The following is a 25,127-nucleotide window of genomic DNA, read 5'->3' as shown; positions in this document are numbered from 1 at the left end:
TATTTTCAAATGGCCGAAATATATATTGGGCTGAAGTGGGTAATGTATGTTTTGTAATAATAATCAAAATCTACAAAGTAACTAGTAACGAAAGTTTTCAAATAATTGTAGTGGAGGAAAAGTACAATGTTTGCCTCTGAGATGTAGTGGAGTAGAAGTATTGAAAATTGCAAATACTGAAGAAAGTAAAAAATACTGTACCTCAAAATTTTACTTAAGTACAGTACTTGAGTAAATGTACTAGTTACTTTCCACCACTGCATACATGCACACACTTTTGCTGATCTACAAGCATGGATTATGTCCATGTGTGTCTGATGTGTTTTTGTTTGTCTTGGAGATTATTTATTTTTATCACATTATGCTGCTGTAACGAATGCCTCAATTTCCCTTCGGGGATTAATAGATATATCTCATCTCATCATCTCAAGCTGACAACGTGTCGCAGCTTGTGGAATGTTCTCTGAAAATGATTGAAAAATTATTCTGAATGACAACACAATTTTGGACTACCTCCAAATCAATCTGGGAACCCATTTGTAAAAAAGAAAAAAAGCAATTTATTTCCTCCTTTGTTTTTGCCTTTTTGTGTAGAAACAGGAACTCTGTTTGGCTCCTCCCCTTTCTTAGTGCACTTCCTTCCAGGTGCTTCTGTGTTTAATCCTACTAACAACAACACTACATGTTTAGAGCAGTGGTGCTGACACATTCCGCTGTTAGCAGTGCTGTGTTGCAGGGCTGGGGGACATATGACTCCAAATCAATATCACTATTATTCCAAAGTTTTGCCTCGATTACAATTAATGAACGATTATTTCAAAAAATATATATAATATATATAGTATATATGTTGTGAGCTTGTAGATCGTTTTTTGTGCGCCACCATTGTACAATGAAGTATAATACAGGGTTATGTGGTTAATCAGATTAATCGATTTAGTTGATTATAAATAATATACTAGAATCATGTTGTGTAGTTTCTTTGATATATAAGAAAAACAAAAATATTTTGGCCTGTATATATAAAAAACTGCTTCTCAATTATTCGATTACCTACATAAGCAAGATTAAGTCGGTTATTAGTTCAAAATATCGGTACCGATATATTTGTGGTGTGTTGCCTTGCTGTATTTCAGCTTTTTCACGATTGACATGTGTGTGTTTCTGTTGCAGTTTCAGGAAGAGAATACGCAGGTTATCTCCTCCTGCAGCTGTTCGTAGGAGTCAAAAGTCGTCTCAGGGAAAGGCCAACGAATGCTGGATCATTCTGCACGTCTGCATGATGTGCCGTGAAGTATGAACAAGCCCCGCTTCACAGCACGACTAATCTGAGAAGCTCTAGATTAACATTTTTATCCGTAATCGCAGAAGAGTTAGCCCTGAAGTTAACCAGCTGCCTCATGCTGCATCTCCTCATCCTTTATAATTTTGTATTTTCCACCCACTTACCTCAGCCATAGATGCCCGCTTAATTCACAGCATTTAAAATGGCAGGATTTGTTAACAGATTACAGCCGCTGGCGCTCAGCTCGTGGACTATACCTTTGTCAACAAGAGCGCTATATAAGACTGCCAAGTCATTAGAAATGTCTTCATTGCTGTCAGCTATCCTGTGTTATTTTTGGTTGGCTAATGTGAAATGGCACATACACGAACTGTACATGTGTGTATACTGCAGACACTGATAAACAGTATAATCTTCTTCACACACGACTGTGGAGCAAATTATGCACCCATTGGTATACAGGGTGATGGCGTATAGATTAGCAAATAGGCTTCCTTTATCTATCTAATTTGTGGTGGCTCTCCCAGAAGCACATTATCAGTTCTCCCCCCACTCTTCTTCTTCCCTTTCTTTTTTTCTATGGAAATAACGATACGATGGGAACTATGCACGAAAACAAATTTCACCCACTTTTTTACTTCTGTAAACCTGTGATGTGACAATAAAGCTGATTCTGATTGTCATTTGAAACACTTTTAAGGCTCCATTTTTAAAATTGTTTGAACATTTTCCAAAACATTTCTGTAAGATCTTACACTTTTCAGAAATCGTCAAAATCGTTTTGGAAAATAGCCAATCTGCAAGCTCACAATGCGTCACAATGTCTGATGTCACGCATTGTGAGGTTGTACGTACATGTGCTATTTTCAAAATGTTTTTGAAAAATGGTGCCCTACAGAATAATGTCATGCCCAAAATAAGTATGCCTCACTCTGGTTTCCATCTCATAGGATAATGAGATTTCCAAAAACGCTCTTTTCAAATTCATGCGAAAGCAACACATTTCTAATGGGGAAAAGTGTCAAGAAGGTTATTGCTGTTGAGCTCAGATTTCAAAACTAATGAAGTGTGCAATTGTCCTCACTATGCATGTTGAATATGCATGATTCATTTTTCAGTACTTTTCAGTATAAGCCATTAGGGCTGCTGCAACCATCGATTATTTTCTTAGCCATTATTTTATCATTTCAAATAGTGTTGCACAATAGTGGCACACAACAGTCTCACACCAAAATAGCGAAAACATCCAATCTACAAGCTAACAACGCGTTGTAATGTGAGCTTGCAGATCGGCTATTCTCACGAATTCCGTAAAAACATTTAGGAAATTTCTATTATCGATTATTACGGATATTTTTAAATAATCATTTGAATCGATTAGTTCGATTAGCTGTTTCACGGGCCATTTCGCCTAGCGTCCACTGTGCGTTCTGCACTGACCTCGGCATAACCTCCTGGCTTCTCGTACTGTGCTCCAGGCTAAATGAGTCAGTCGATGGAAAGGGCCTAACATGATCCATTTGAATCTCAATCACGGCTTCATGCTGGTTCTGGTGCTCCTATATGTAAAGACACGTTCTGGTGTATGATCATATGCTAATGAGCAACCTCAAGTGACCAGAATTAATCTGCTGGATCTTTATAGTGCAGTGGTTCTCAACCTGTGGGCCCGGGCCCACTAGTGAGCCGTGAGGATATTGCAAGTGTGTCCATATAACAATATACAAAAAAATATAGATTATGTAAAAAAAAAGTGGTATGTTGGTATTTATTGCTTTAAAGCCTTGAAAGATTATAGTTCGCATTTGCCCTGGGCTTTCTTTGCTAATATTGGTCTCAGACTGCTGTCAGAGGCTTTTATACATAGTCTAGATTTGTGCAAAGATGAGGTTTTATGATAGCTTGTTGATATATCGACAGGGAATTTTCTTCCCTCTTTCTTTGTTTTACTTCTCGGAGCACAATGCCACAATGAAAGCCAAAGGAACTGACCATGGGCCTGGACCGCTGGCGTTGTGGTCCAGACACCCCTAGGCTTCAAAGTAGCCTGACAGCGTGTCGTGATCCCGATTCCCGACGGCCTTTGCTGCATGTCTCTCCCCATTTCTACTATTCTGTCAATAAAAGCACAAAAGCAAAAAGACAATCTTTTAAAAGAGCATGTGGTGTACGTGTGCAGCTACCTTCCCACCCCACCTCTTGCACACTATTGATTATTGAAATACTACTCTCTCCATCACAATCACTGGCACACATACACATACAAAATAATCTTCAAATGCACAGACATGTGCACATGTACGTATAAACAGCATAGAAAGAAAAACTGTTCAGAAAACATTTTGTGACAGCTACGTGATCTTCCACTAAATGTGTTCTTTTAGAGGCTGCAAAACCCCAGTCAAACAGCTTACAAAACAATTAACAGGGAATTAATGAGAAACAAGGGAAATCATGTTGGAATTTATAACAATGCCAGGCAATGTACTTTGCATAACTGCCCCGGGAATGTCATTACTACACTCGACTACACAGTGACATTAGGTTATGATCTATAAAATAATTCCTTCATGATGAATGGTTTTATGATTGCATTTGTCCTGGGCTTTCTCTGCTACTGTTGGTCTCAGACTGCTGTCAGAAGCTTTTATACATAGCCTAGATTTGTGCAAAGATAGGTTTGTTTTATGATAGCTTGTTGATATATTAACAACACAGGGTCAGTATCATCAGCGTGCCTCACCATTCCTCTTCATGATAATTACAACATATCCGTGGCCTGGAGTAACATTTTCTCTTCAAAGGGATGTAGGATGATTCTATTTAAATGAAAGATAATAGCTAAGTGTTTTTTGAGTGAAGAGTTGGCGTTGACATGCTTTTTCTGTCTAAAACGTCAAATGATAAAGACATTCTGAACATTCACATTTTACAAGCTGTCATTTCCCCCCCCCTCTTTTAGCAGAGGAGACAAAATGGAGAGATTGCCTCCAGGATTGCCATTGTTCTCTTGACAGTCACTGTGCTGTAAAGGGAGGCTGTTACTTGTGGGTTCTGAGTTGTCACTGCATATGCCATAGGCTTAATCCAAGGTTTCCCAAACTTTTCAGGCCGTGACACCCCCCCCCCCCCCCCCCCCCCAAAATAATCATATTTGAACTTATTGGAGTTGAGGCATTACATTTAGTTTGACTCGATTCCACAGACAAATATTCTGAAAATAGCCGAACTACAAGCTCAAAACGCCTTAGTTATTAAAAAAATCACACCCTGTGTGAAGTGGGCGGTGTCTTCCTAGCTAACCACAATACTGAATGGAGTCAACCAATATATATGCTTTGATCTGAAAGAGCCACTTAGTGTCAGCATGTGTCTTGCTAGCTAATCACAATACTGAATGGAGTCGATCAATCATGTACAAAAGATAAATACATTTATCTTTTGTAAAACACACTTTATGATGGACAAAACCATAACTTAAAAAAAACAATAATTTTGTTTTTTTTAAGTTATGGTTGCTTATATAGGGCTATGCACATGTGTCATGTGACACTGGCCAATCACATAGGGCTATGCACATGTGTCATGTGACACTGGCCAATCACAGTCCTGAATAGATTGTGATTGGCCAATCACAGCGCAGGATAATTCTACAAACTTTTAGGGCCGGTTTCACTGCCCAAGATATTTGTACATTTTTCCAAATCTCACTTATAGGGGCGGTTTCACCGCCCAAAAATCACACCAAGTGTGAAGTGGGCGGTGTGGTCACAGTGGTCATCACAGTGATGGAAGTTCACTTAAAGAAAAGTAATATTGTGGACCAACCATTATACACCCCTAACTTTAAAAAAAACATAAATGTGTTTTTTTTAAGTGCATAGTCCTATTTATAGGGCTATGCACATGTGTCATGTTTCACTAGCCAATCACAGTCCTGAATAGACTGTGATTGGCCAATAACGGTGCAGGGTTAGGGGGGTACACTGGTGGCCAATCACAGCGCAGGGTTGGGGGGGTGCAAAATGTCCAAACCTCACATATTTGGGCGGTTTCACCGCCCAAATATGTGGTTTAAGGCCAAAACATAATGTGGCTGAAGGCCAATACAAGTGACACGTTGTGAGCTTGTATTCCTATGTTTGTGTGACACTGTGATATGACGAAGTAGGCTAGTAGGGCATTAATTTACAAAAAAAAGGAAAAAAGAAATATGGAGATAAAAGGTTTCTGCCTGACATCACCGATTTGTTTGTTGGATTACCTATAAACTACCTGTCTGCCCAATACACAAACCCACTGTTGTATGCATGTTTGTAATAATACTTTGTGCTTTGAAACACAGCTCAGCGTAAAACCTAGATTTTCGTGGATATATTTTAGTCCTAGTCGTAGGAGAAAATGTTTAGTGCACAATAAACGCCAGTGTAGTGTTATGGAAAAGTTATTCATCTTGTCTTCTTAGATAAGCTCTCTTCAATACTCTGCCTGTATAAAGACATCACCTTTCTGTCTGGGTTGGAAAGAGAAAGTCAGGAAGGTCCATAAGAGCCATATACCAGCTCTGTGGCCTTGTGGCTCATCTAGAGTGTCTGCCCCGAGACTGGAGGGTCTGGATTCAATCCCCTGGCTGAGTGAGTCATACAAAAATTTAAAATTAAAATGGTACCCAATGTCTCCCTGCTTGCCACTCAGCATCATTGGGTTAAGTCCCTGCGACATAGTAGCGTCATATCCAGACAGTGGTGTAAAGTAAGTACATTTACTCAAGTACTGTACTTAAGTACATTTTTTAGGTATTTTTTACTTCACTTGAGTATTTCCAATTTTCAATACTTTCACTTCTACTCCATACTACATCTCAGAGGCAAATATTATATACTTTTACTCCACTACAATTATTTGAAAACTTTAGTTACTAGTTACTTTGTAGATTTTGATTATCATTACAAGACATGCATTAACCACTTCAGCCCGATATAATACTTTAGCTATTTTCAAAATATCTTTTATATATTTTATGCATTTGAAAACGTGTGAAATGGGCACAATGAGTGCTTTCTACTTTTGGTATATTAAGTATTTTTTGATACGAATACTTTTGTACTTTTACTCAAGTCGATTTAGAATTCCGGACTCTTACTTGAAACAGCATTTCTACATTGCAGTATTGATACTTTTACTTAAGTAAAACATGTGAGTACCTTTTCCACCACTGTGTCCTGGGGGTGTACTTGTACATCAAGCTGCTTTATGCTACAGAAACAGGAGATGGGCTCCTGACTTATGGGCCACATTAATCGGGCAGCGTTGGTTCTCAAGGCTCCTCACTAAACCTGTACGGTTGACAAATTATAAAATGAGGCTTTAGTCTCCTGGTATGGATACAGTGGTGGAAAAAGTATTCAAATCTTAAGTCAGAGTATCGATACTGCAATTTAGAAATACTGAATATACTTGAGTAAAAGTTCAAAAGTGTTGGCATCAAAATGTACTTAATGTAAGTACTCATTATGCACAATGTCCGATTTCACAAGTTTTCAAGTGTATAAAATGTATAAAAATCCTTTTGAAAATAGCAGATCTACAAGCTCACAACGCGTCGCAAAGCGACGCTTTGTGAGCTTGTAGATCGGCTAGTTTCAAATGTATATACTGTAGGGCTGAAGTGGTTAATGTATGTTTCGTAATAATAATAAAAATCTACAAAGTATCTAGTAACTAAAGTTTTCAAATAAGTGTAGTTGAGTAAAAAGTATAATATTTGCCTCTGAGATGCAGTGGAGTAGTGAAGTAAAAGCACTGAAAATAGGAAATACTCCAGTAAAGTAAAGGTACCTCAACATTGTGCTCAAGTACAGTGCTTGAGTAAATGTACTTAGTTATTTTCCACCACTGGCATGGCTAGACGTCAGCAGGGATACAGACAGACGTCAGCAGGCGTATAACAACCTCCCACATGACTCATACCCCTGTCTGATCTGATCTCTTGTTATGTTCATCCTCTCACTTTTCTCTGTCTCGTCTCTGCCAGAGAAACATGCACACATGTTTTGCATAGATCTACTCACATGGGGAGGTGTGACACACACACACACACACACACACACACACACACACACACACACACACACACACACACACACACACACACACACACACACACACACACGTTTGTATTACCATACTTGTGAGGACATCAACATTTTAGGAAGCCGATTTCATGATTGATATTTTCTTGCCATTGATATTTCGGGGGCATTTTTCACTGCAAGTCTGAAGCTGAAAAATAGCAGATCTACAAGCTCACAACGTGTCGCAGCGCGACACGTTGTGAGCTTGTAGATCGGCTTGTAGATCGGCTTGTAGATCGGCTTGTAGATCGGCTATTTTCCAGTGTTTGACATATAAAATGTATCTAAAAAAAAATCTCTTGTGAGGACCAAGAAAATGGTCCTCAGACTCCTCACAACATCTATTTATCATATTCTACTATACTTGTGGGGACGTTTGACCCTCACAAGTATAGTAATACACACACACACACACACACACACACACACACACACACACACACACACACACACACACACACACACACACACACACACACACCTTTTTTATTGTCTCCCCTGCATGCTGCTATCTCTCATTAAGCTTGAGCCGAGCAGAACAGAACATGATCAACTGTGTTGGAACAGAGCTGGCTGGTTTTTACAGGAGCAATAGACTCATATGTATTCCGTTCGGCTCCAGAAATAGCGGTACACATGCTTGGCTGCACTGCAGTCAGCCAAGGTGCAATGATGGCAGCTGGCCTGTGTGGTCATATTATAAACAGGATCCTCCAGGTCAATCCCACAGAGAGAGAGAGAGAGAGAGAGATAGAGAGAGAGAATATTTATATGTCAGCTACACACGCCTTCCTCAATATTTAAACACATGTTAAGCACACTGGCACACGACACTTTGCATATCAAGACTGCACACACAAAACATATGCACACTGTGTAAATGTACATATTTATACACACATACTGTGCATTGAGCACACACAGGTGGATCATATACTGCTCAAAGAAATGTAGGGAACACTTTGATCCCTTAATTATTTTGAGTTTTCATGAACTGTGTACATAATGCTAACAAAAACTGCTCAAAGGAATTAAGGGATCAAAGTGTTCCCTTAATTATTTTGAGCAGTGTATTTAGCAGTAGGAACTATGCATGCACACAGCGCCTCAAAGTGTGCAATGAAATATATATATACTGTTTCTTTGTTATTGCTGCTACAATGCAGAGGAACAACAAAGCGAAATAATTGTGCTCTTGTGTATACTCCGTACATAAGATGTAACAACAGAGAGAGAGAGAGAGAGAGAGAGAGAGAGAGGAACAGATGGAGGGGAGGAGATCATCAGGGTCAACTTGACAACACAGTGCATTACATTAGCTTCACAGGGTCAAGACAGCAAATGCAGCCTGACATAATTGTGAGGAGCTCTCTGAAAACACTTCACATTCTCATCCTGTGTGCTTGGTCAGGGTTACCTTTCGAGTACCATGTTGATGTCAAAGGAACACAATTACACACACCATGAAACCTTGAATTCATAGAGATTTTTATGTTTTCGTTGCATTCCTAAGCCAATAATTTGATGACCGGCAGAGTCTATTGAGTCGTCTATTGAGTCTTCTATTGACCGATGACCCGGTCATCAAATTATTGGTTCAGGAATGCAATGAATTCAAGGCTTCATAGGGTGTGTAATTGATAGAAAATAAGTCTTTTTTTTTGGGGTGAACTACTCCTTTAAGGTTAGTTTCTACATGGACTGCACTGTGTCGACACATTCCTTCAGCCATCCACATGGAATGCAAACGGTCGACTGGCCAAGCTTCAAAAATACTTTAGTAGGGCATGAATGCGTTGCCAAAAACACATATTTACACAGCGTTGTGCATGCATGGGAACTGAACTCACCTGCCCACCCAAGAGCCTCAGACCTTCCCTGCTGTGACTGTCTCAGCATCAGACTGCTGCTAACACACTGCACAGGAAGGTGGTAAAGGAAGCGACAACAGACAGTGGCACAGAGGGGAGCTTGGTTTGACGTGCTTTACCACTGGGAGGGATTGGATGACAAGCTGACAAGGGATTGTTCCTTTAGCCCAGTGGTTCTCACAGTGGGGTCCGGGGATGACCCCCAGGGGTCCTTTTTTTCACCCCCAAAAAGACTTTTTTTCTATCGATTAGTCACCCCATGGAGACTTGAATTCATGGATATATTTTAGTTTTTGTTGCATTCCTAAGCCAATAATTTGATGACCGGCAGTGGTTCTCCTGCCAGAACCGCTGCCTACCTGAAATTATTGGTTTAGGAATACGTCAAAAACAAAAAAGTATCCATGAATTCAAGCCTCCATGGGGTGATTAATCGATAGAAAAAGTATTTTTTTTTGGGTGAACTCTCTCTAATACAGCATCACAATCATTTTAACCCCTTTATCCATGTTGGCTATTCAAAAATAGCAGATGTGAGATACAAGCTCACAGTGGGTCACTTCGTGCCGCGCTGTGAGCTTGTAAATCCGCTATTTTTTAAAAAGACATTTCAAATCTGCTCACAATGTGTGACCTGATCATCATACCAGTCCCACTCTGAACAGATGATTACCCCAGTGTCTATTGACATCATTATGTCAGAAAACATTCTTGTTGTACAATCGATTCTTCAGTAATCCCCACTGTAATGTCTCTCCATCACTCACTCCTATATCAATTCAATTCAATTCAACTTTATTCAAGACACACACAGGGGGGTCCATAGTGAAGAACACATAAAACATATAAAAACAAAACAAAACAATAAATCAACAAGGCATGTACAAACAAGGCAGGACTTTCAGCCTTATCTCTGCACATAGAGGCTAGAGCGCCAGTGTCTCCACTCTCTCTATCTCTCTCTCTCTCTGGATTTCTGTTGTTACTTGTCTTATGTACGGCGTATACACAAGAGCACAATTATTTCGCTTTGTTGTTCCTCAATAGTATATAGTAATTTCATACACAGCAGCAAGATTCGTGAGTTGCTGTGATAGGAGAAGGATATCAAACGGAACACAACCACCCTAAAGACTAATCATTGTGTATATTCCTGCACTATACCTGCACCCAGTGATCTTGGTACATAGAAATTGATCTATTGAAGATTCTGACTTTCAAATGTACATATTTTTTGTTTTGATTGTATTGCTGTATTGTTGTATTGTGCTTTCTGCTTTGGCAATGTAAACGTATGTTTTCTCATGCCAATAAAGCCCTTTGAATTGAATTGTCTCCATAGCTTAGATGACAGCCTAACAGAGCTCTTGGCAGGATTACAGAGTGATACAATGATGCTGTTCACAGAGTCTGTTAACCTGCACATAAATCTATACATTAGGTTTCGTAATACAGCAGGGCAAGTGGGTACATTTATTTCTACAAACATTTGACTGGCACTACAGCATCTTGGGGCTTTGAGCAGTAGCCTCATGCAGTCGTTATAGGCCACTGTCATTTTTTGCAGACTGCCCTTTTATAGCTCTATGGCGATGGTTCTCAACCTTTTCAGGCCGCGACCCCCCAAAATAATCATATTTGAACTGGGGACCCCCCTCCCCACACCCTGACAAGCACTTGGAATTGTAGGAGTTGAGGCATTACATTTAGTTTGACTCGGTTCCACAGATTAATATTGTGAAAATAGCAGATCTACAAGCTAGCTTGTAGATCGACTATCTTTCTTATATTATTTGACAATTTGGCCAATGTCTGACCAATTGTTATAGTATTGTTTAATAACTTTTGATACAGTAACAGTCTCTTCTTTTCTATCTTTTTTATTTGAGGTATTAAATGTCTTAAGTCCTTAAATTGTCACTTCACCGTCACCTGGGACCCCGCCAAGGGGTCCCGACCGACATGTTGAGAACCACTGGAGACACCGCCTATCACTTCATGGTCCATCTGTTTGGAGCAAGCAGGAGTTCACGGTTGACATTTGCCATCAACGAGTCCCTCTATCTGGTAACATGAGATAATGGCTGCCAAGAGAGCCAGCCAATCAATACTTGTGAGTGATCCCTTGGTCGATGGCGTTTTCCACTAAATCTAAAGGAAGAGAGAACCTTTGAACAAAACTGGTTGAAGTGCCGCAGTGATAATGAGGCTCAGAATCTATAAGAAAGAAAAGCCTACAATTGGTGTCATTTAGTAATTTTAATGCTCAGCTTCCACACAGGGGAATGCCTCCATCGTTTTGTATATGGTGTTTTTTTTTAATGCCGTGGCTCTACAGGAGGCAAGCCGTCTACAAGAGGGTCTGTGTGTTTCTGTCTGTCTCTGGAATGTTTTATTTTAAATTTTCACAAAACAGTAGCCTACACATACAACCCCTCCAAATACAGACTCATACATAAAGGACAACACAGATATCCTTAACAGAAATAAAATGACGTGAAAAACCAACAACAAGAGACAAATCTACTGAATAGATATTAAGTAGCTTCAAGAAAGAAATACTAGATCTAGTGTGAGTTAACTGTAGATACCAACCTATAACATCTCTGATATAGGTAGGGTCAACGTTTCCATATATATATAATCCAAATAATGAGTTCTCTTCAAACTTGGCAGCAAGAGTGTCCATGATAAACTCATTGAAAACACGTCCCTGGTTCTGGTGACAGATATCATCCTTCCAATGAAAGAGACATTGTGCAATTAGTTATTTCATGCATTGACTTACAGTACAGGATTCCCATGATGCCACATTGTAACATATTGGAAAAATGTCTCCTCATGCATTAGGACAATATCAGTCACCAGAAGCATGGGCGTGCGTTTTCACTAACGACAACATGCAGTTTCAAGATGAATGGGCTATAGCTTGAGGAACCGAATAAAACAGGGCCCCACTTGAACTCAATGGATGCGGCTGCAATTATCTATTGTGAATGTCCACGTGCCCCAGTCAAATTTAAATATTTAATTAGAATCAAGCTACTTAAAACTGCCTGGGGTGCACACAGTAAATGACCCCAGAAGAAGTGAAATTCCCCTTTAAAACCAGGCAAGCAGCTGTGTCATTTTAGCGTTGGCTATAGCCGATATACAAGCTCACAGCACGTCACTTTGTGCCACAGTGTACATCTGCTATTTCTGAAAAACCTTAAGTGTGAGAACTACTGTACTGATTTAGAAGGCATTTGTAGAATCTGCTTCAGGTCTTAATGAAAGTGCTGTAAAAAGTACTCTGCACCATTACATGTGAGCACATATAGTACCCAAACACATTACAGCTGTAGCCTACAGCAAAACTATGCAACGGTTTTTGCATTTCACCCCATTTTTCAATTAACTACTCGGTCCAATTAGCTGTAGAAATTGAAAACATTACATCAAGGCAAGTGTACGCCACAATTAAAATGTATAATATCCAAACACTAAGGTTTGACAATCAAGACTTTAACTAAGTTTCACAGATTATTATTATTTTCTTTCCAAGATACGAGTACCAGTGACTGAACCTAAAGGTTTTGTTTAAGCGCAGCTGGCCCTCAATAATAAAGGGAGAACACACAACCTTAACAAGTCAAATGAAGGATAAACAAGACAAATCAGCTGCTCATACCCATTGGGTGCATTTAATAAGTTAAGATATACAAGTGAGAACACAACACATTGAAGGAAAAACAGAATAAGATCCCATCCCATCCCATTACTTCCAGCCAACGGCCAACCGGAAGACAAGAGCGGCCCATCTTATTCCTCCCCCTCCTCGTCATCATCTGCCCCGGCACTGTCAGCGCCCACCTCTTCGTAGTCCTTCTCTAGGGCGGCCATGTCCTCTCTAGCCTCAGAAAACTCTCCCTCCTCCATCCCCTCGCCGACATACCAGTGGACGAAGGCCCTCTTGGCGTACATCAGGTCAAACTTGTGGTTAAGGCGTGCCCAGGCCTCAGCTATGGCGGTGGTGTTGCTGAGCATGCACACAGCCCTCTGGACCTTGGCCAGGTCTCCTCCAGGAACCACCGTGGGAGGCTGGTAGTTGATGCCCACCTTGAAGCCTGTGGGGCACCAGTCCACAAACTGGATGGTGCGCCGGGTCTTGATTGCGGCGATGGCAGAGTTGACGTCTTTGGGCACCACGTCTCCACGGTACAGCAGACAGCAGGCCATGTATTTACCACGACGGGGATCGCACTTGACCATCTGATTGTCCGTCTCGAAGCAGGAGTTGGTGATCTGGGCAACCGTCAGCTGCTCATGGTAAGCCTTCTCTGCGGAGATGACCGGGGCATAGGTGGTCAGAGGGAAGTGGATGCGAGGGTACGGCACCAAGTTGGTCTGGAACTCCGTGAGGTCGACATTCAGGGCGCCGTCAAAGCGAAGGGAGGCGGTGATCGAAGACACAATTTGACTGACTAGCCTGTTGAGGTTGATGTAGGACGGCCTCTCCACGTCCAGGTTCCGCTGACAGATGTCAAAGATGGCCTCGTTGTCCACCATGAAGGCACAGTCCGAGTGTTCCAGGGTGGTGTGGGTGGTCAGGATGGAGTTGTAGGGCTCCACTACAGCGGTGGACACCTGGGGAGCCGGGTAGACGGCAAACTCCAGTTTGGACTTCTTCCCATAGTCAACAGAGAGCCTCTCCATCAGCAGGGAAGCAAAGCCAGAGCCCGTGCCACCGCCAAAGCTGTGGAAGATGAGAAACCCTTGGAGGCCAGTGCAATTGTCAGACTGAAAAAAGAAAAAAAAGTTGCCCAATCAGTTAAAGATAAATTTAAGCAGTTTGCTAAGAAAAGTCAAAGGCCCTTGTTTGTCTTCATGTCATGATTATTGTACGTCTTTAAATGTCTTGATGAATTGAATACACAGAACCACAATGGAAACACGCACCTAGGGCTTTTTGTGTTATCCTTTTAGCAATCATTGTAATATCGTACCACTGTACAAGTTGCAACTGTTAAAGTATTCAATCAAACCTCACCAGCTTGCGAATTCTCTCCATGACCAGGTCAATGACCTCCTTGCCGATAGTGTAGTGTCCACGGGCATAGTTGTTGGCTGCATCCTCCTTTCCTGTGATCAACTGTTCAGGGTGGAACAGCTGGCGGTAAATTCCTGTACGCACCTCATCTGTGAATAGAAGGTTTAAAAGAAACGGTTGACAATTAGGGCTTTGATTTTCCTCCAAGTTTTGATTAAAGTTGTAAAGGGATCGGTCAATGGGTTAACTGACCAATGACAGTGGGTTCCAGGTCAACAAAGACAGCTCGGGGGACATGCTGTCCTGCGCCCGTCTCACTGAAGAAGGTGCTGAAGGAGTCGCCACCTACAACGGTCTTGTCACTGGGCATCCGTCCGTCAGGCTGGATGCCATGCTCCAGACAGTACAGCTCCCAGCAAGTATTGCCGATCTGGACTCCGGCTTGGCCAACATGTATGGAGATACACTCACGCTGCATAGGAAGAGAGGGTTGGGGGTGGGCGTAATGTTAATTGCACTGCAAGAGAATGAATGAGAACTCAAAATTGGTGGTAAGACAAAATGGTAACAGGATTAGGTGGGGACTAAGGAAGAGTGGGCACCTCGGTGTTAAATTGGCCATTTTTTCCAAAATAAAATGATTAGAACATGCTTAAACATTCGACGAGGGCTAATATTTCTACAATTGCTACAAAACCTGTATAGCCTCATTTTGGGGCACAAACAAGAAGTTGAAGGATAAAATTAAGCCTGATGTACGGTGCATGTTCACATCATATATACACCAACACTTCAAATAATCATATATTTTTTTACATTTTGGACAAAATAGCCAAATTGTATATCTGTGCTATTTTTTTTATAGCTAAAGAAATCTTAAAATGAAACAGATGCGTTCCCTTCCCGGTCTTAATGGGTTAATAGACAGTGGGGATGCGTTTTATCCCCACTTCTAGTCAGACTGCATGCAGTCTCTTTTGAGAAAATGTAGACTGTCTGAGAATCACAATTTAACAACCCAATTAATAATGTACATTGAAATAACCCTGGTGTCCCCATTTTAGCAAAAATAGCTGCTCACAACACATGGGTGATAATAAAAAATAATCCTCATTGAATTATATTACATGGTGAAACAGCTTTCAATGTCCCTTTAGCACACAAACCAACAAGATTTTTACAATATATGTCACAAAACTGAGTAAGGCATTTAATTTTTATATATATATATATATATATATATATATATATATATATATATATATATATATATATATATATATATATATATGAATTAGTAAGAAGACCCGGACTGGATCCACAGATCTGGATCTTCAAAAACGTCCATTATAATATAGTGTTTAGGAGGCACATGGGCGTTGCCTAATTTAAGATTAGAAGGGATTCATCATTCAGCACACCTGGGTAAGAACAGATTTGGATGTTATGAACAGGTTGATAAATCCCAGGTAGGTTTTTCTTACTTTGTTCTTCACAGACAGTTAAGAGAAAATATGAGACATTTAAGATAACATTGCTGTTCTGAGCTTGTAAAAGTATCAATACAGCAATGTAGAAATACTGTTACAAGTAAGTCCAGAATGTACTGGAGTAAAAGTATTGGTACCAAAAGTACTTAGTACTCATTATGCAGAATGTCACATTTCACAAGCTTAACTGTATAAAGACCTTTTGAAAAAGCTCACAACTTGTCGCAAAGAGACACATTGTGAGCTTGTAGATCGGCTATTTTCAAATGGCTGAAATGTATATGGGGCTGAAGTGGTTAACGTATATTTTGTAATAATCAAAATCTACAAAGTAACAGTAGTAGAGTACTTGTAAGTACAATAATTGCCTCTGTAAAAGAAGTAAAAGTCAGTAAAGTAAAAATACCTCAGTAGTTACTTTACACCTCTGCCTACAAGCCATTACTATCACAGGTGTTGGCAATGCTACAAATTAAGGTTGTCCAATTAGTGTAGCAGAGCCTTCAGTGTGCCAATGCACAGCAGCACCCCACCCACAACTCAATTTTTACCTCAACACGTCAAGGAATTAACATTAGACAATTTAGCCATGTCAATATGGCTGTTATGTCCCCTAGTTCAATGAAAACATCTATAGTGCGTGTGTATATGCGCATACATGTGCATGCAGTTCATTTTAAGGGTCTTGGTTTGGGGGTGGGGGGGGGGTATGAAAATTGTAAACCCCCTACAGCAGAAGAAAGAAGCGCTGCATGGTTCACACAGGGTAAACACAAGCCAGGTAGTCTTGTTTGATCTATATAGATGCCAGGCCTGCTATGCATCATTAGTTTTGGATGTCGATAAAGAGACCGTCAGCAGCAGCTTACTCACCATTTTGTCTGTGTTTTTCCGGTTATAATCGAATGGCAAACAGACAATGTTGTTCCTCACTTGAGAAGTTGAAATGTTACTTTCTTCCTTCCCACAGATAGACACTCCTTGATTGCTAACTTGGCCCTCTTTTTATAGGACACTGATTGGCTGGGGAGCTCCTCTGTAGTCATCAGCCATTGATTGGTTGATAGGGAATTGTAGACTAGACAGGGTGGTTTGTGAAAAACCCTCAATCTAGAAACTAAGGGGATAAAAACTAATCATGATGCTTTCTTTCTTGTGACATCTTCAAATTGAATGTTTAAGCTATTCCTTCAGCTTTTAACCCATTAAGACCTGAGGCAATTCTTAAAAATGTTTTCTAAATCCTAACAGTTTTTTGAAAAAAATCTAAAAAAAAATGTTTCAAGATTTTTCAAAAATAGCAGATCTGCAAGCTCATAGCGCGGCACTCGGTGCCGCGCTATGAGCTTGTATATCTGCTATTTTTTAATAGCCAAAGAAATCTAAAGTGACACAGAGGTTAAGTAGGACTTTTGTTGCTCTGTTATGGTAAATGGACTGCATTTTATCGCTTCAAAGTACTTTGCAACGTATTTCACATTCACACATCAACAGCAGAGGAAACCATGCAAGGCACCAATCAACCCTGATCAGTCTGATCATTTTCATTGCGTATTTATCAGCAAGCAAATAGATAGTTAATGCTACAGTACCTGCTCATCTAACTCTCGCCCTGTGGTGGGGAAAGCCTCTTCAGTAGACTGTACATGTCATGATGTGATTTGTTTACTATGTGCTATGCGGCCCGCACACCTACGTGGCACTGCCGAGCCGACTGATGCCCCCTTTTGTGCCCATATATGGAGCTGACGGATTTGTTTTACGCCTGATACCATGACGACACCTTTGGGCGTAGCTGCATTGGGAAGTCTTTATATGGTTATGGCTGAGTCATGGTGACATGAGCTCCCTTAAGCCAATGTTAATATAGGATGAATCAATAGGCCTACTGTATATAGTGGCCATGTGAAGAACAACTCAGAGCAAACAATATAATTACATTTCTTGTTTTTTTCTAGATCTATTTAGTTGTTCTATTTGAGCATTTTGGAAAAAGTAACTAAAAAGTAAGTAATATATTGCTCTTGCTCAGACAGTAATATGTAACGATATGTATTACTTTAAATAAATTGGTATCCCTACCTTTAAAACCAACTGCTGACTCTCCAGCATCACTGTAGGCTACCATTACTTTGTGCTTACGCCACATATAAAAGTCACGCCTCAAGCGTTTTCACAACATTATCGCCACACGACCATTATTCACACTCAACGTGGGGTACGAGTGCTGCTGAAAATTGCTTCTATTTTGTCTCATTCATTTGAAGCTCCAATACAACTTGTCATTTAAAAGACAACCTTTTTTTGTGATTAGTAGTTTATTGGATTTTTGCCCGAAGGGCTGACACAGGACAACACAAGATAACAAATAGAAATAGTACCAACCTACGAAACAACACAGTCAATGCAGTGAATATGGAGAAAATGTTTAAATTAAATTAAATTAAAAAGAGGGGAAAAAAGAGAAAAAGGGAGGGAGGGAGGCTATGCTATCCATAAAATAGAACCACCTGTCATTACGAGCCATTGATATAATGAAGAAATCTTCAGATGGAACTGGTCTATTCTGCCCTTCATAGAGAAGGATACGCGTTCATATGATGCTGTCCTATTAAGTAAGTTATACCAATCTATGACTGACGGTACATGAGCTGACTTCCATAGTTGGACTAGCAGTCTCCTACCCAGCATTATAGCTGTTTGGACCCATTCCACATATGTAAAAGGAGTTATATCTTTCAAAATAGAGGGACCTCCCATGAATAAGCGGATATCAAAAGGAATACCTTGATCAACAATTCTCTGAATGCGATCATGTACCGCTATCCAAAAGTCCTGTACCTTGGGGCACTCCAACACCATATGTTAAAGACAACCTTGATTGAATTATATCAGCAGGCATAGAGAAACTGACAAAAATTTCCCTATTTTTTGGTCACAATTAATATGTGTTAGCATACATACTACTGTATCTACTCTCCCTTGCTATTTACATAACGTGCTGTATTGTCGTCCTCCCTAGCACAACCATGATGTTCTTATGCTTTGAGCAGTACAGGACTACCTATTATTACCTTAATAATTAGTCTCACACATTATATCTATCATCTTATAATGTTTCACGTGGATTAAGACTATGTCCGTGCAGAATGTATTGTATCATAGTGAGTTTGAGTCAGAATTATTGAGGGTTATGGGTTAATATGGAGATAATATTTACAGACTGATATTTACAGTATGTTAGCATAAGCATTACAAAAAAAGCATTACAGTTGTCTCCAAAATGTCATGTCTAACGTGTCCCTTTTATCTGTCTTGTCACGTACTGTCACCTCATTCTCTGTCGTTTGTTAACCTTTATGAATGACATGCTCATAATTACCAGAGCAGCTTGTTTCATATCCTGGCCTTTGTGTGATTACAGAGATAAATAACTAGGCCGCTTCAAGTCAATATCCTGCAATCTCTTGTGACAGTGAGTCTTAGACAGGGGATCTTAGACAACAGCAGATTACTAGTACTACTATGATCTAATTCGCTGGGAGAAAATGGCATTTTCTGTGTCACAGAGTGCAGCAGACCTCTCTAAAGGCATAATGACAAATTCAGGCAATGTAATGGAATAACAAAAGGGGAAAATATCAACTGGAAAGGTTCTTCATCAGTCTAAGGAAGAGTGCAAGCTCCAAACATCACAGCAGAGAAAAAAAGTATTGTTTGAATTTGCCCAACAGTGTGCAAACGCTATTTTGTTATCTTAAGTATATTGTTCTTCGCTCAGCACCTGCCCAATCGTGGGGTTTATATGATGTGCATGTCCTCCTTCTTTTTCAACTGAAAAGGTGTGCTCAGCAGAGAGCAAATCTCCCCCAGGAGGCATACAGTAATACCTCTCTCCCAGTGGTGTAGGGGAGGGGTAGCAAGCGATGCATCTCGGGGGTGCCCCAGCGCTGGAGGGCCCCAGCGCTGGAGGGCCCCCTGCATATTGGTTACAAACAACTGCTTTCTGACAAACGTTCGGTATTTCAAAAGTGTGTGTGTTTGTGTGTGTGTGTGTGTGAGAGTGAGCATGGGCGTGCTTGCCCCTGTGTTTGCATGGATATGCTAGTAGCCTTGGGCACATTTGCAGGACAAACTGTAAGTTAACTCAAAACTACTAATTACTCAACTCAACCAAAACTACAGACTGCTCCAAACACTAACAACATGGCAACAAAAATAACGTGTCTTCTTCACAACATCTCTAGGGGTTTTCAGACGGGAAGCGACTGACGCGCATAGTGATTCATGTTGAATGAGATGCAAGCGGAGCGGGCAGTAGTGAGGTGCGGGCAATCTGACAGGCGGAGCGACAAGCGGACGCACTCCCGCGAAGCTGTCGCGTTTGTGCTCGTTTCATGCACACCGGCACACACCCACCGCCAGAGCTGGAATGCAGCTTTTTTTTCAATGTGACGCACAGTAGTACAATGATTTGTTACAGCTGAAGCAGGCGTAGATCACCTGCTGTTTGCTCGCGGAGCGATTGTCTGTGTATTCACAAGGCGCGCAGTGCGACCCCGCTGATCCAAGCGAGAACGCAGGCGTCGTGACGCTCCCTGTCTGAAAGGCGCTTATTTCTCCGTGCAAACAAGTTTCTGCCACTGCATAGGAGAGTTTCCTCCTCACTAGAAAATGAGGTCACCCACCACCCGGCTGAGCCAGTTGAATATGTGCGGATGTTAAAGGAGCACTCCCATTTTCAACCTTTTCTTCATATAATTGGTCCTCACTTATGCTCATTATAAGATGGTAGGCTACCATTTCTGTCTCACTCTGCATCTCAGAACTGTCCAAGGCTGTGGACAGTTCAGAAACCAGTGACATCATCGGCCATTTAAAACAAGATTTCAAACTTTCTTCTTCTTCTTCTTCTTCTTCTTCTTCTTCTTCTTCTTCTTCTTCTTCTTCTTCTTCTTCTTCTTCTTCTGTTTGTTATTAGTGCTTCTATTTCAGCATGCTAACTTTCCAGGAGTGTCCCCATAGCCCACCATTGAGAAGCACAGTGAGTAGATGGAAATTGTGCTTTCTTATGATGACCATTTCGATTTTGAATACTTTATTAGTCAGAAATGTAAACAGCACGAGGTAGGTACAGTCAGACATTTAGGCTAAATGGCATTACACAAAAAAGTCCTGGGGACCTGGGGACATTGGGGTCCTGGGGTCCTGGGGACCTGGGGACATTGTGGTCCTATTCAATTCATTAGTGAATTAGTGAGGACCAATGATATGAAGATAAGGATGAACATGAGTGTGAAGTGCTCCTTTAGGCTGTCGTAATGTGTGGTATTCTGTCACGTGTATAAATTGTATATGTACATTGGCGTTAACCTAATGTCGTTTGCACCAGAGAACTTCAATGTCTACAATTGGTAGTCCCAATACATCCTATAAGCTGGAAGGACGACTGCGCTGCTATCATAGAAACTGTCTGGGAAGTCTCTTTGATGTCGCCAGCATCTTAAAGGGGTCAGAAAACACTGAAATATTCTTTTTGCTTAACAGTTTTTCGTTTCTGCCCTGATTTCATCATCCCATCCCCAAGTGTAGTGTGGCCCCTGTCGCTGCCAGTGGTGGAAAAAGTACTGAGTTGTTTTACTTAAGTAAAAGTATAAATTCCGTAACGTAAAAATACTCTGTTACAAGTAAAAGTCTGGTATTCAGAATGTACTTGAGTAAAAGTGCAAAAATATTGGCATCAAAACGTTCTTAAAGTACAAAAAGTAAAATTACTCATTACACAGAATGTCCCATTTCAAAATCTATAAAACTCTTTTGAAAATAGCAGATCTACAAGCTCACAACGTGTCACATCGCAATGCGTTGTGAGCTTGTAGATCGGCTATTTTCATATAGCCAAAGTATAGGGCTGAAGTGGTTAATGCATGTTTTCTAATAATCCAACTCTACAAAGTAACTAGATTTCAAATAATTGTAGTGGAGTAAAAAAGTACAATATTTGCCTCTGACATATAGTGGAGTAGAAGTAAAAGTGCAGAAAATTGGAAATACTCAAGTAAAAGTAAAAATACCTCAAAATTGTACTTAAGTACAGTACTTGAGTACATGTACTTAGTTACTTTCCAACACTGGTCGCTGCCTACCTCTAGTGTTGTCCTGTATATGGTGTAGCGGTAGCCAACCACACGTCTCCTCTCATTCAATGGCCACTTCTTTTCACCTGAAAGCAAGGAGTTTCACCAGGAGAGCATACCCACTTGACATTACCTCCACAAAGTGTGTACTGTATGTTGAACTGCCAATGTCTCAGGTGCTAAATCACAATGCTTTTTTTTCTGAGGATGAAAATCCGAACGTCATGGGATGTGTCATGGTCTCTACCTACCGGTAATCAGTTATGCAGGTGGTGATAATCCCTCTCTCCGCTCCCCTTCCCATTTCATTGCACCGTTTGGTAAAACTTTCTATATAAAGCTCATGTCTAGTATAAAGCATTACAATCTGCTTATAACACTGTATAATCATAGTTCATAAGTACCCATAATGCTTTATAACAATATTCATAACATTATGAAGCACTTTGTAATGACTTATAAGGTCAAGCATATGTAGCACGCACACGCACACGCACACGCGCACACACACACACACACACACACACACACACACACACACACACACACACACACACACACACACACACACACACACACACACACACACACACACACACACACACACACACACACACACACACACAGAAAGTGTTACCCTTCTGGTAAGCTCTGATAGGGTGTCAGAGAGAGGAAATTAAACTGGGATTGTATCAAATCTCAAGGAGCTTGTTGGAATGGAATGGATTTGTTCTGACTAAAGCCGCCAGCCATGCCTGAATGAATCAAGGGACTGCACATTTGCTAGAGTCACCCCTTTTCACTATATAGACCATAACGGAAGTATGGCTTGCGAGGCAAAAATTGGCCTTGGTTTGCATGATGAACAGCGTGATGAACAGCGTGATGATGAAAGTCTAAATATGCCAACATCAGCATACTGTATTCTGCAGTGATGTAAAGTAAGCCTTGCTGAGCCCTGATACCCTGGTAAAGCCCCTCCCTCCGGAAAATCTCATTTCCATTTGATTTCAGGAAGGAGTCTGGCATGAGGGCTTGTATGGGCGTTTCTAGCGCATTACCAAAAAAACGAGCCTATCAGCGTCGTCGCTCATCGTTCTGTGACTGACAGCGAAAGTTTGCCAATCAGGTGGCGAGTTCGAGTGAGCCCGAATGGAGCCGAGTGCAGCCGACAAAAATGGAACGAGCCGCCATTGTTTTCTGTGGGCAGTTAAACTTTTTACTTTCGGTTTTAAAACACTCTCAAACTTCTTTTTTGAGGCACGGAATTTACTTTTAAGATATCGCTTGGATATAATTTAGTTGTTTAACTTCATATATGTGGTCAATTAATCATGACAGAGCCTATTTAAAAATACAAATTCAGAGAACTGGCAGGGTCGGGCAGTGACACGCATGTATCCGAATAAGGCAACCTATTTTAGGCATGGCCGTCTCAAAAGTCCCGTTCCGTCACATTTGTCTGGAGGTGGTAAAATGCACTGCTGATTGGCTGAAGGGGAACAACGATCATTGGCTGAAGGGGTTGTCAGTCAACGGTATTACTCCCGCCCAACTCCAGCCCACAGCCAATGTTGCAGAATGGGCGATCATGCCAGACTCACTCCTGAAATAAATTACAAATGAGATTTCCGGAGGGAGGGTTTACCAGGCTAGAGCCCTGAGGCCCATATGGCAGGAGCCTATTTCCTGTTTCCTTAGCGTGAGGCAGCTTGATGTATCAGTAAGTACACCCCCTGGACATGACACTAGTATGCCCCAATCCAACCCTTGATGCTGAGTGCCAAGCGGGGAGGCATTGGGTCCCATTTTGACAGTCTTTATGACCCAGCCGGGGATTGAACCCCGACCTCCCAGTCTCTGGGCGGACACTCTAAAAGTAACATGTACTCTAAAGTACATGCACTCAACTACTGTACTTTTCAAGGAATTTTTACTTTACTGGAGTATTTAAAATGTTCAGTACTTTTACTTCTACTCTCAGAGGCAAATATTATACTTTTACTCCACAACAATTATTTGAGTTTACTAGTTACTTTGTAGATTTTGATTATTATTACAAAACATACATTAACCACTTCAGCCCTATATTCATTTCGGCCATTTCAAAATAGCAGATCCAGAAAAGCTCACAATGCGTCGCATCGCGACGCATTGTGAGCTTGTTGATTGTCTATTTTCTATGTTTTTATATATTTGAAAACTTCTGAAATGGGACATTCTGCATAATGAGTACTCTACTTTTGTTACTTTTAAGTACATTTTGATACCAATACTTTTGTACTTTTACTTAAGTAAAACATTTCAGTACTTTTTCCACCTCTGAATTTATGCTTAGTTGCACAGCTGGGGTCTTGCACCGAAAATATCCGATACAATGTGAGCTTGTAGATCTGCTATTTTGTGGTGCAAGACACAGATGCTTATAACTAAGCATAAATCAGGCTTAATATCAGCCATGCGATGTGATTATGAAGTGTTGAAGGGCTTTGATTTAGGCGCGTGTTTGACATAAGGCCTTGCCATTCAGTGCAATCCATCATCTTCATCTAATAAATCACCACAACCTTTTCCAAGTGACACCGCTGGACGTTTGGAATTGGACGACATCACGCCGCTCCTATGTAGATGATGATATATTCTCTCTATCAAATATAATGGATCCTCCTCCTCTGATAACCTGTCCTCGTTTGATTTTATGCTGTAATCACTGGCGTCTATCACAGTCCTGTCACAGACCTCTGCTGTGAAGGGATCGGCTGGTCGGGGGACGGATGGGCCATCGGCCTCTGGGTCCTGCATCTGTCAGACGAGTGAATTTACTGTGTTCGGGTTTTAGAAATGATGAATTTTATTCGATACCCAGACAGTTTGTATTGTCACACGCCGGTATAACTCCACAAAAGGGCTCTGAGGGGAGCACGCTTTGAGCCGCGCGGATTTACATCCTGGTGGTTGAGATTGATTTTGTGACGCCGCTGTTCACCTCAGTAGACTCATTGCTGGTGAGCTCAGTCTGACTCTCCCGTTGATCAATTTGAGCTACAGTATATTACTGTATAACTGATGAGTCTATAAGCTTAAGGTTTTACTTTTAACCCATTAAGACCTGAGGCTGATTCTACAAATGCCTTCTGAATCAGTAGTTCTCACACGTTCAAGATTTTCTGCTATTTCT

General features: G+C 40.9%; 2 protein-coding genes across 2 annotated transcripts in view; both read right to left on the bottom strand.

Moving 5' to 3' along the window:
- The window catches only part of gyg1b (glycogenin 1b), a 439,315-nt gene that overhangs the window by 294,749 nt on the left and 119,439 nt on the right, over positions 1-25,127 (bottom strand). The window lies entirely within an intron of this gene.
- LOC308077156 (tubulin alpha-1C chain-like) lies at positions 13,095-14,800 on the bottom strand (the record flags this gene model as incomplete). The annotated part of the gene is made up of 3 exons (XM_080417744.1): positions 13,095-14,072; positions 14,323-14,471; positions 14,575-14,800. The coding sequence occupies 3 exons, from the start codon at positions 14,798-14,800 to the stop codon at positions 13,095-13,097; spliced, it is 1,353 nt and encodes a 450-aa protein (XP_080273870.1).

The sequence above is a fragment of the Gymnoscopelus braueri genome, assembly GCF_963280865.1.
Source record: "Gymnoscopelus braueri genome assembly, chromosome: 21".
Lineage (NCBI taxonomy): Eukaryota > Metazoa > Chordata > Actinopteri > Myctophiformes > Myctophidae > Gymnoscopelus > Gymnoscopelus braueri.
Note: the sequence above shows the minus strand (reverse complement) of the source record. Positions and strands in the feature narration are given on the sequence as shown.